Consider the following 12,808-nt stretch of genomic DNA (forward strand, 5'->3'; position numbering starts at 1 on the left):
ATAAATAAAACATTGGTCAAGTAAACACGAGTCCTATTTATTTTAAAACTTTATGCTAAATAACAAAGGAAAATTAAAAACTTCCCCAGCCAATTTTACTGCCATCTTCTGGTCATCTAAAAAGTCCTACAGAAGTCTTCCGCATTACAAGAGAAAGCAAGACAAACATTCACTCTTAATGTGTCACTTAATGTTATAGATATAAAACAACCCTCTTTATGATGAATAATCAGTCCATTTCTACAGGTTCGCCGTTTCTTCTGTGAAAGTCTGCATCTGTTTCCCAGTTCCTGCTTCTGGATGAATGCAGAACTATTACAAAGGTAAGACACACGGTCTTTTGTCTTTCTTTATCATATTTATCAAATACATTGAGTGATGTAGTATAAATCTAATAATTATTTGGTCTGTCTGTCATTGAAGAAAGCAAGTTTTTAAACTTATTTGGTAAGTCTTGATATTCTGTGTTATTATTCATACTCCATTTTTAATGATCTAGTCAATGAACCCAGTTTACAGAGAACGTTCTGTGCAACGAAAGTTCTTTTTTGGAATGTTAATAGAAGCCCTGTTCAAAGTTATCTGGTAATAATGTTCTCAAAATGTATGATGAAAGATTTGATTGGGTCATTGTTCATGGAATGGTTTCTAAAACATTTTAGTTCGATTTTTTTTTTTTTTAAATGTTACTACCCGTTTCAAAACGTTCAGAGACATAATGTTTTAACTTGTTAGTTCATAGAATATATTTTGTTAGCTTGGGAAATATCACAATTAATATTGAAATAGACTCATTTTGTCTTTCAGCATTCAGGAGCTCGCACTAAGTGACTTCAGATTGAATGGAATGGCTTGAACATGTGAGAACATATTCATGTATGATCGCCCGTATTTGCGCAAACAATGGCAGACGGTGGAGAAGATCAAGGATTCGCGAATCTCGCCAAGGCATTTGAGATCATTTCCCAGGCTGGTCAGGATCGATGGGTCAGCCTGACGTTCAAAATGGTTCACACACGGTCCGAGGAAATGGTGAATGCCATGTGCTTGATTCTCCTTAAGAAGATTGGCGAGGCGCACGCTAAGCTAACAGCTAACAGCGACATCAGCGTTGGAAAATACTTAGCCGAAATGGTCAAAATGCACGGAGAACGTGTGAACAGTAGCCACATTAGCGGTTTTAAGTCAACAGACGCCAATGCACTATTGGATATCGCAAGAATTTTTGCCGTTTTGGTGCAGGAGAGATTGTGCGACAAGTCGCTACGTGATCAAGCATACCGCGAAGCTCTTGCTTCGAGCAGAATGGCTGGTTTGCTATCTTTAGACGTCGAGGAGGAAGTGAAGCAAGTCTGCGGGCCTGACGTTATCAATGAATCCAACACCGAACTTCCTAACGAAACGTACAATTTGACGTCGCTAGGTCAAAGCAATGCCCCTCCATCATCTCAGCAATCAAACTTGGATTACAGTATCCAAATTAGCTCGCCAACTGCTACAGAATCCAATATGGAAGAATCAAAGCCGATGAGTCTACGAACACCAACAGATGGCGAAACTACAACCAATCAAGACCAACTACGACATATTTGCGCAAAGAACCAGCTACCGACAGTGAACGTCAGTGACGCGACAAAGTCGAAGCAGTGTATAGACGGCAATGGAAGCTCCCAACTTGTGACATCCAAAAACACGAATCTCAATTTTTCGTCCATCCCAAACGATGGTGAGAAACTTCGAGCTCAACCGCTAAACGCTAACTATCACAAACCGACAACTCAACCTATCAGTTTTAGCTCTCCAGAACCGAGTCAAAGCGACGTAGAAGAAACGTTTTACGACTTTGTGATCCTACACGAAGCTGAAGACGCAGACGAGGCGCAAAGACTCAAGGACAAACTTGAACGTATAATTTCTGGAGTTGGTGCAACGTTTTCCGACGACTTCGCGCAACCAGGAAGGTCGACGTTGCGATGTATGGAGGATGCCATCGAGAATTCGGCGTTCACGCTGCTGCTGCTCACCCAGAACTTCAACTCCAACCTCGGCGCGACTAGCGCTGATTCTGCAATCGTGAATTCGCTGGAAAACCACCACAAAATTAACTCCGTAATTCCGCTGCTACCTCACAAGAACAGTTTGTTGCGTAAATGTTTTCCGTTAGTGCTTCGGACGAAGGTCCCTCTCGATGAAAGCAGCAGAATGTTTGAACGCAACGCACGAAAAGCCATCGCACCGGATAAAGTAGCCACTCAAAAGAAGATTTGGATGATCAAACAGCATCATAAGAAACTAGTCGAGGAACAGAAGAGACTACAAGAGGAGAACGCCGTAAATGTGGAGCTGCGACGAGAAATGGCAAAATTAGCGCGACTGAGACTAGAAAGCGAAATGCAGCAAAATAACATGTTTTATCCTCCATCTGTACCAATGCATCCACCTCCGTCGCATGGAGCGATGCATCCGCAACACGGCGCATGGCAGCAGCAACAACCGTCGTGCATCCACATCGAGAACGCACAAAACGTTATGATCGGAAGTCACTCAACGATGAATATTGACCATGCTAAAAACTCGGCAGATGAGTTTGATTTTTAAATCTGGTGTTTTAAGAGCGTTTTCACTCAAATAGGAGAAATCACATGTGTTTCACTCTTATTTCAGCCAATCAGAACACTCTCTGCCTGTCAATCTTTTTAAACGCTCAGGTTAGTTGATATCTGGTGGGCTGATCTGTTTTTGGGGGCGGGGTTGAGAGAAGGCCTGATGACCAACTACAGCTACAGCTAGAAAAAATAAGACATAGGCCCGGTTTCACAGACAGGGCTTAGGTTAAGCCAGGATTGGGCCATAGTTCAATTAGGACATTTAACTAGCTTTTATAAATACGCCTTAGATAAAAACATTACCGGTGTGCATCTTGTGGAAAAACAATGAATCTGACATATTTTAAGATCACTTTCAGTTGAAATAGCCCAGACATGCATTTTAGTCTGGGACTAGGCTTAAGCCTTGTTTATGAAACCGGGGGATAGTGTTTCATATCATTGTATTAATTCAACATTAGGGCTGTCTGTATGCTTTATGGTGGTTTATAGTTCTCTATTAATTTAATTTTTCTTTTGGTACTTTGAGTCTAAGCTTAATTTTACGTGTTCAACATAATTCATATGTGCATTATAATTAAGGTTTGCTTTAAAAACCGTAAAGTTGATACAGAAATGAAAAACGTCAACTGAAAGCAAAATTGTGTTATCGTAAGGAAAAAGGTTGTATAAAATAATACAAATCATTGCCATATGACAGCAAGGAATATGTTTACATACTTTTTTCTGTTGTATTATTTTTCTAATGACAAAACAATGATAAATTATTCTGTATTACTGTGCTTGAGGGGAAATATTTGAATAAAAATAAGCTTTGGGATGTCTTTCTATCTATAAATATACAATTAATAATAATTAATACAATTATAAAATAGACGTGTGTGGGTGTGTTTATTTAGTAATTAATAAAATTATAAAACATATGTATTTTTATATATATATATACACACATATTTCATATAATATATATTAAAAACATACATAGTGAGACGTCAGAGTACAGGAGTCTGTTCATTGGCTGCCTAAAGATGTCGCTCCTCCCCCGGAATTGCGTCACAAGGTCACTCTCAACGCTTCCAAGATGGCGGCCTCCTTGTGTCAGTGTTACCAGGTGAGTTTCTCATTTAAATCATTTATTAAGGGCTCATTAACAGCGCGATTGATATCGGTATGATAAACGCAATTTCCCCGATTAAAGCAGCACGAGCGCGCGCTTGGTTCACTAGAACCGCGCGTTTTTAATGCAGAAATGTGAATAGATTGATCGGTCATGCTTATGAAACATGATTCTAGCCTTGATGTAACATTAAAAAGTATAATAACATAACAAACGAAGCTCTTAAATCACATTACGTATGTACAAATCCCCAAAAAAATGCTAGACACGAGTTGATTGTTGTGTTTAGACCTCTTAACCATAAAGTACCATGCTTTTACCATGCTTTTTTGGACATGTACCATGGAAATACCATGGTATCTCTTGGAGAAGCGTCTAAGTTTTATGATATATGAGTAATTTATGTATAAAATCTCGTTTGACAGTGACTTCAGTACATGAGCATGTTTATCTGTGGCCATTAGATGGTGTTTTTCCATTCATAATTATGGAAATACTGTATTGTTATGCATGTTTTTCTCCTCAGCTGTGTGTTAGGAGAAGTTCTGCACTTTTAGTCGCTCGTCAGTATGCGTCATTATACGACAGAGCTCATGTTTACAGGATATGTGGTCCGGCGGCTGCTACAGCGCAGGTGAGTGTCGTACATCATTCGCTTTTTAGGGAAAATTGTGATTTTACAGCATTTGTTTTACATGTATATCCTCCGCAGACAAGGTTTATGTCCTCCGGTGGCGGTCGGAAAGGCTTCCTTGGAGAGTTTGTGGACAATCTCAAGCAGGAACTGAACAAGAACAAGGAGATGAAGGAGAACATCAAGAAGTTTCGCGAGGAGGCCAAAAAACTAGAGGAATCGGAAGCCCTCAAGCAAGCCAGGAGGAAATATGTACGATTTTACGTCTACCGTGATTCTAAAATAGCCAAACATCTTATTTCTCTATTGTGAAATTGTGTTTTTTGTGGGTGTCTTCCAGAAAACCATCGAATCCGAAACAGTTAAAACTTCTGAAGTGTTGAAGAAAACACTCGGGACGATATCAGAGACGGTGAAGGAGGTGAGTGGAATTAACGCTGATTTTTTTTTTATCTTGACGTGCAATTTTTCTCATTTCAGAGCACATTTATATTTATGTATTCATGAAACGTGCAGCGATTTGCTTAAGTGCTGAACGTTATGTTTCTACAGAGTGTTTGCGCTGCAGTATTGCCATGTTCTGCGAAGGATTACGATGCAAAATAATCAGTTGGAAAAATTTTGTTCTGATTTTATGTGGAAAACACATTTATTATTTAAGGAAAAACCATTCTTTTTTCATGCATTGGTCAATTCACTGATATAGTATTATAGATTTTATTAATATTTTAAAGTTTAGTTTTTATGTTTAGAATTTGTTTCATTTTAAATTTTCTTGGCAACTAGCTGAAATAAAAACAAAATCTCCTGTAACTTTTTTTTATTTACAACAAAACTGATTTTTAATGGATTTAATTTTACTGCTAATTTCATATATTCCTATAACTATATTAAACCTCAGTCACTTTTGAAATATGATCTGTTTTGCTTCCATAGCACGTTTTCTTTCAGACTAGTGGAAGGAAAACATACAGATTGTTTATTTTGCTGGACTTTGTCTATTTGCGTCTGTTGATTTCAATTGCAATGCAATCTCTAAAAGGCAGTTTTTCCTCAAAAATGAGTTTTTCCTCCATTTCAGCAGCACTTACATGCACCAAATTTTACAGTGTTATTCCTATCTGTATTCTGAAGGTTTTTACTGTGGGGTTTGTTCAAATATCATTTGCGTGGTTTATTGCTGGACTATTTGCCTCTGTAGATTTCAATTACATTATCTTGAAAGGCGATTTCTTCAAAATGAGTTTTTTCTCAACTCCAGCAGCACTTACATGCACCAAGTTTTACAGTTTTATTCCCATTTGTATTCTGAACATTTTTGCTGTTTATAAATATATATATAAAATGTATATGTGTATATACAGTGCCCTCCATAAGTATTGGACCAGTAAAGACAAAATTGCTCTGGCTGTGGAGTCAAGACATTTACAAATATGATTAAAAGATGAATATGTATAAAAGTGCTGAACTTCTTAGCTGGTAAAACATCTATGTGTTGAATCACCCAATAATAAAATGTGACATTCTGTAGTTTTGTCTCATATTCATCTTTTATTCATTTTGTAAATGTCTTGACTCCACAGCCAACAGAGCAATTTTGTCTTTACTGTTCCAATACTTTTGGAGGACACTGTATATATATATATATATATATATATATATATATATATATATATATCATATCATTCACCTGTTTTTTTTTTTTAAACATTTTAGTCCTAAAAACATGATTTTTTTTTTCTTTCTATTGAAAGTATTTTTCTGATTTTTGGAGCGATAATATGTCAACAAAGTGAAATTTTGAACCTGGCTCTGGAAATGTTTGTAATTTAGTGTCATATTTAATTAGATAAAGCCTCATGTGTATATCTAAACTAAATATTTTAGAAAACTTGTAATACCAAAAAATATTGCAATTCTTAATCTAATCAACGAACTGGAAAGTATGGTAATATTTTTTGGGTAAATCTTTTACCCTATTCATTTGGGGTGTATTGTCTTAAACTGAAGTGATTTGCATAACTGCTCAGTGTTGTTGTCATTCAATGCATGTTATTTTAACAGTCTGTAAAGCATAATATTTGTAATACATTTATAAAATATTTTAGGAGCTGATTCTGTGTGTTTCTCCTCAGGGTTTGGAAGAGGTCGGCCGCTCAGACATCGGAAAGAAAATCAAAGAAGGCATGGAGGAAGCGGCCAAAACAGCCAAACAGTCGGCAGACACGGTGTCTAAAGGTGGAGGAAAACTTGGAAAGACCGGAGCCTTTCGGGCGATATCACAGGTCCGTATCATGATATTGAGTTTTCACATCATAGGAATGCTGTTTATGGTATAGGCTGTGAATTATCTGGCTTTTTCTTGCGTGTATGTTGTGAAAGTGGCATATGAATGAACTGAATGGCTCAATAGTTTCCACTCTTGTTGTCTTCAGGGGGTCGAGAGTGTCAAGAAAGAGATCGGTGACCTCGGACAGATCGGCCCGTACCGGCCGCCCACCAGACTGAGGAAGAGAAGCGATTTCTCATCGAAGGCGGGAGGCGCAGAAGCCAAAGTCTTCGAGGCCAACGAGTAGGTCTCTTCTCAAGGACTGATGTTATGAGTTGTTTTTTTGTTGTTTGCTTGTTTTTTAATAAAGAATATATATTGTTGCAAAATAAATGGAAAAATAACTTTTTTTTTTTCCATTGAATTTTTAAATTGAATTATACATTTAAATAGTTTTTTTTTTTACTTTTAGTAAAATATGATTTAATATATATTTTTAAATAATTATGTATTTTTTTGTTTGTTGGGCTGCATAATGTATGTTATGTATGCATAATGTCCATTAAACTACTTACAATAATATAGATATATTTAATATATTTATTGTTGATAATATTTTAAATTAATATTTAGCTATATTTAATAAAACCATTGTAAATCATATATAATGATGCATTTGTGTATTTATTAATAATTATTTAAATTCATATTAATATTAGACTTTAATACAATTATTGTAAATAATATATTATTATATATTTATGTGTATTAATTAATAAATAATAATAGACTTATTGTGTATTGGTGCACATTAAATAGCAGAATACATTCCAGTTTTTGTGGGGGGTTGTATATAATTAAAATGTTCATATAAAATATTATAGATAATATTTGATAGTTATAATTATTAATATTTTGTTGTTTAATAATATTAATGTATAGATAAAATATTCATTAATAATAGGTGTTAAATTTTTACAGGTAATGAGATATTAATTGATAAATCTTTATTATTTTCTATATATTTTTTCCCAAATTTCATTAATGTTTTATAATAACCAACATATTTGAATTTTTTTTTGGATTACATAGAAATGACCCATGAATATGAACTATAGAGCATCTAAATTATTTTAAAGCATTTCATCTTTAATAATGTTTTAATGTAGTGTTTTCTTTGTCATTTAAAGGGAGGCAATGGGTGTCGTGCTGCACAAGGACTCTAAATGGTATCAGCAGTGGAAGGACTTCAAGGACAACAATGTTGTTTTTAACAGTGAGTTTGACTGAAATGCTCGTGTGATCAATAGATGGCGCTGTGCCGTAGGGATCTGCTGTATGTTGACAGCTGCTCTGTTCAGGAGCGGCTCTGGATGTAAGTTGTGTTGAAGAGTTCACTGCATCAATTAGAGGCTCGTTAAGCGCAGTGATAATGAGGCTCAGTAACGAGCAGTCGCATCCCATCAGTTCAGAGACCGTTTTCCCTTCACGATCGAATGCTTTTCCACAGGAAGGGCTGCGTGTTGCCTGAAGCATGTTGTGACACGTTTGTTTTAGATTGTTGTACTGAGAGAGCGACTCACAATATGTGCCGTGTTATTATCCTGAGTCATTTCATGTGCTGTCCTCCTCCCAGGATTCTTTGAGATGAAGATGAAGTACGATGAGAGTGACAACGCCTTCATCAGAGCGTCCCGCGCTGTCACTGACAAAATGACTGACATCATCGGTAAAAACGCCACTGCATTTCTGCTTGGCTTTACTGATGGATGGATGGATGGATGGATGGATAGATAAATATGTATGGATATATATGCATGGATATATATGAATAGATGGATGGATATGTATAGATAGATAGATAGGGATGGATATGTATAGATAGATATGGATGGATGGATGGATGGTTAGATATGTATGGATAGATATGAATGGATGGATGGATATGTATAGATAGTGAGATGGATGGATGGATGGATGGATGGATAGATAGTTGTTGGATGGTTGGAGAAAGAGGCAGTTGGATAGACAGATTGATAGACACACAGTAAGTAGGGAGATAGATGGTTGGATAGACAGACAGTTGGCCAATCAGATGAATAAAGTGTTTTCTGCTCTTCTCAGGCGGCTTGTTCTCCAAAACCGAGATGTCTGAGGTTCTGACCGAGATCCTGAAGGTGGATCCGAACTTTGACAAGGACTCGTTCCTGAAGCAGTGCGAGCGGGACATCATTCCCAACATCCTCGAGGTGAGACCCCAAACTCCCAGCATGCTTTACTCTTAAAGGCAAGCAAAAGCTGAACATTCGCTCTGTTTGCAGGCCATGATCCAAGGAGAGCTGGACGTCCTGAAGGACTGGTGCTACGAGGCCGTGAGTGTCCTACAAACATCACATAACAGATTCTGCAGTAAATTCGATGCACTAACTCTGGTTTTTCTCTGGTTTTGCTTGCAGACGTACAGTCAGCTGGCTCACCCCATCCAGCAGGCCAAAGCCATGGGTCTCCAGTTCCACTCCAAGATCCTGGACATCGATAACATTGACGTAAGAACCATCGGAAAGACACACAACATCCATCTGATGCGTCCTAATGGCCCAGTAACTCCATCAGAGCGTCCTGATGGACGTATAATGCAGAATAATGGGATATCAGAGCATCTGAATTTCATTATGTCATCATCATCTTCTTCTCCAGATGTGTGGAGTAACTCGTTTCGGTTGTATTTTTCGCTGTAGTTGGCGATGGGGAAGATGATGGAGCAAGGTCCCGTTCTCATCATCACCTTCCAGGCTCAGCTGGTGATGGTCATCCGTAATATGAAGGGTGAAGTGGTGGAGGGCGACCCGGTGAGTGAGCGCTAGCATTAGCGATGGCGTTAGCCGTTAGCCATCAGCTAACATGTCCAGGTCATAAGTAACCCTAAAATCAAAAGAGAAGAATTACAAAATAAAAAAAAATAAAATAAAACAGCAAATTTCCCAATAATATTTAATATATAAACATTTAATATACAGACATGTTTAATTGAATATTTTTATATATATATATATATATATATATATATATATATATATATATATATATATATATATATATATTCAATTAAACATGTCCATATATTAAATGTGAATTTAAATATTTATTTTATATAATAATTTGTATTTTAAATAATTTTATTAGATGATAATATAACTATTATTAATAACAATAATATTATTAATATCTCATAATTCACCCCCCCCCCCCACAAACAAAAAACCTTAAAAAACAAAGCAAAAACCTGTTTATAGAACCATTAAGAATTATGTAATTTATTTATTTATATTAATTTATGATTTTTTATTATGGATAGATATGATTAAGCAAATTCACCCATAATTCTAATTAAACACAATGACTATATGAATTATACCTTTAATATGAATTATTTTTTTGCAAATTAAATATTATATTATTTATATATTCTGACTAATTTGAAAAAATAATAATTTGTAATAATTAATTTTAATCAAATAATTAATATAAAAAATTAAATAAGTAATTGTGCTACAGTGATTAATGAAAACAAAAATCTACATTGAGAGTAATCTAAAAATAAATGAATAATACATTTTTTATATTTTTATAATTTTAATGCAAATCTTAATGCAAAAAAAAATCTTAATTTTACTAAAATAGAATACAAATCTTTTGATTTTGTAATGATAAATGTACGTTTTCATAAAATTCACGCATTCGTTGCATTTGTGCATTCCACAGGAAAAGGTTCTCAGGATGATGTACGTTTGGGCGTTGTGTAGAGATCAGGACGAGTTGAACCCTTACGCCGCCTGGAGACTCTTAGACATCTCTGCTTCCAGCACCGAGCAGATACTGTAAACAACGACTTCCTCAACAAGGACACAAGGGGAGGGATCGGGGGGCGTGGCTCAACTGGGGGCGGAGCCACACACATTGGCTTGTTTTACATAACTCCGCCCCTAGAGGTTTCTTCCAGAGCTCTACCATGAACTACAGGGTTGTTCACGGTGAGCCAAAATGCCCGACGGTTGGACTCACGCCATTGGACCGAAACCCCATCAGTCTGAAAGGCTAAGAGACTCGTTTTTGTTTGTGCGTATTGTCTGTTTAACTGTTCTGGAAGGCATATGTAAAGTCGAGTGGTTATCAAGTGCCATTCTTCCAAGCTATCAATAACAATGTTGAATAATAATAATTATAATAAAAGTATTTAATGTCTATTGGATTGAATCTGAATATAACCAAAGATCCCCAACCGAGATGCAGTCTGGAATTGTTGCGACAATGTGTCTATTTATTAAAGATTTGGTCCTGGTTATGTAGTTTTATCAAGTACAGATTGTATCTTCAAGATCGGCCTTAACGCTTTCTTTCACAGTGTTTCAACAGATTGTTTATTAAGCCATCAGTTAGTTTTTTATTCATTTCCGCCTCAGTTATGTGGGGCTAAATTAGTGGGTCGTCTTCAAAATGACAAATTTAATTTGATTTTCCTGCTGTATAAAAATGGGTTGCTGGTTGATGTAGAACTTGATCGTAAACATGTATATTAAAAATATTCCATGCTTCACCACGAAAGAAGTGCTGATTTGGTTTGACTCATTCCACGATGTTACCAAAAGGTAAGACGATATAATAGCATTTCATAGTATTGGATTAATCAATACTGTTTTCACATATTGCTTTGACGATATACCGTATGTAAGCCTTGCTTATAGCAACTTTAGCTGGATGAATCCATTTGTTGTTGTTTTGTATAGCAATACATAGGATTTTATGTTTTAGCCAAATGCCATATTTTATCACTCTTTTAGTGTTCTTAGTAGTATTTTGTGTAAATAATTTGACCTTCGCACCTGAGGCTATACTGCTCTGATTGAATATAAAACAGGAAGATACAAGCTACTCGATTTAAAGATATTTAAATATTAGCTGGTTAAGCTATCCTTAAAAAAAGCAATTAAATATGCAAGTAGCTACTCAATTTAAAGTAGTTTAATGTTAAGATAGTTTTTTGCTAGTAGTGTAGCTACCTGCTTTTTAAAGGAGCAACTTTATTTGAAAGGACATCGATACTCTTAAGTCTTTAAAGTTAAGCAACTCCTTTAAAAAGCACTTCACTATGCCACAATCTAATAGCAAAAACTAGCTAAGTGCAATGAAGGTAGCCACTCAATTTAGTTGTTTAAACTTTACATACATAAAAATCTGTTTGTTACGCTACTGCAATGAAATAGCTACAAACAAATACTAGCTAACTGCATTGAAAGTACATAGCTAGTCAATTTAAAGTGGTACAATTAGCTACACTACATGCTACTAGCTAACTGCTACAAAAACTAGTTAACCACATTAGCTACTCAATTTAAAATAGTTTAAAAGGTAGCTAAGCTACGTCTTTGTAAGCAGTTAGCAACACTACAAGCTATTAGAAAAACTAGCTAACTGCAACGATATATAGAAATGTACGTTTTAAAAAGTAGCTATTTAAGTTGCCCTTTTGTAAAAAGTAGTTGATCAGATGGCAACTAACGCAAACTAGCTAACTGCAATGAAGTAGATTTTATTTGTAGCCTTATTTGTACTGTTTTTAAAGTGTAGCTTGATCGTTAAAACCACTTTAAATCAAGTAGCTTGTAATTTAGCAGGTTATAATTTTAGTTTTTAAGACTTGAGACAGAAAACGAATGTCTCTGCTAAGGTACATATTAGCAGATGGCTTACGTCCTGTGTAGCCTAAACCTACAGTACATTGTAAAACTGCTAATTCAGTTTAGCAGCGACTTTTGCAGAACTGCTGGCTGTATCTGTCCGTTTACCAACACAGTGAGTGAGAAAAGGCTGTTATGTAATGTGTTTCAGAGAATTGTTCTCTTCAGGTTTCTGTGGGCAGATGCTCATCCATGAATGTGGCACGCCGTTTTGACACGGTCAGATTTATTGCCTGGGCTCTGGAAACGAGGAGGAAGCCTGATAAACAGGCCTTCCTATGTTCTCATCCATTCATACGTCCCCATGACAAGCGCATATGTTTGGTGATGGATCTCCTCGGCTTGAGGAGACCGCTGAGGTGTGCGCTTCTGCGGCCTGAAGTTTCCCTATATCTGCAGATGGATGGTCTGGATGTGTGGTTATGAACCGTCACAGTGAGGAGGCCT

At 36.2% G+C, this 12,808-nt stretch overlaps 2 protein-coding genes across 3 annotated transcripts; both read left to right on the forward strand.

Moving 5' to 3' along the window:
* The first annotated feature begins 130 nt into the window (after positions 1-130).
* On the forward strand, positions 131-3,429 carry ticam1 (TIR domain containing adaptor molecule 1). The gene is made up of 2 exons (XM_079412708.1): positions 131-323; positions 808-3,429. Exon 2 carries the CDS (start codon positions 904-906, stop codon positions 2,596-2,598), a length of 1,695 nt encoding a protein of 564 aa, XP_079268834.1. The 5' UTR covers positions 131-323; positions 808-903; the 3' UTR covers positions 2,599-3,429.
* Positions 3,430-3,663: 234 nt separating this feature from the next.
* On the forward strand, positions 3,664-11,225 carry LOC306867574 (mitochondrial import inner membrane translocase subunit TIM44-like). 2 transcript variants are annotated; one of them, XM_079413322.1, is made up of 13 exons: positions 3,664-3,717; positions 4,250-4,357; positions 4,436-4,609; positions 4,698-4,778; positions 6,493-6,642; positions 6,793-6,929; positions 7,817-7,902; positions 8,263-8,355; positions 8,751-8,875; positions 8,948-8,998; positions 9,083-9,172; positions 9,365-9,475; positions 10,389-11,225. In XM_079413322.1, the coding sequence occupies exons 1-13, from the start codon at positions 3,688-3,690 to the stop codon at positions 10,506-10,508; spliced, it is 1,356 nt and encodes a 451-aa protein (XP_079269448.1). In that variant the 5' UTR covers positions 3,664-3,687; the 3' UTR covers positions 10,509-11,225. The 2 variants fall into 2 exon arrangements, with proteins under 2 accessions (XP_079269448.1, XP_079269447.1); XM_079413321.1 differs by having other exon boundaries at positions 3,677-3,717; positions 4,250-4,609.
* The last annotated feature ends 1,583 nt before the right edge of the window (positions 11,226-12,808 follow it).

The sequence above is a fragment of the Barbus barbus genome (assembly GCF_936440315.1).
Source record: "Barbus barbus genome assembly, chromosome: 49".
NCBI classification, from domain to species: domain Eukaryota; kingdom Metazoa; phylum Chordata; class Actinopteri; order Cypriniformes; family Cyprinidae; genus Barbus; species Barbus barbus.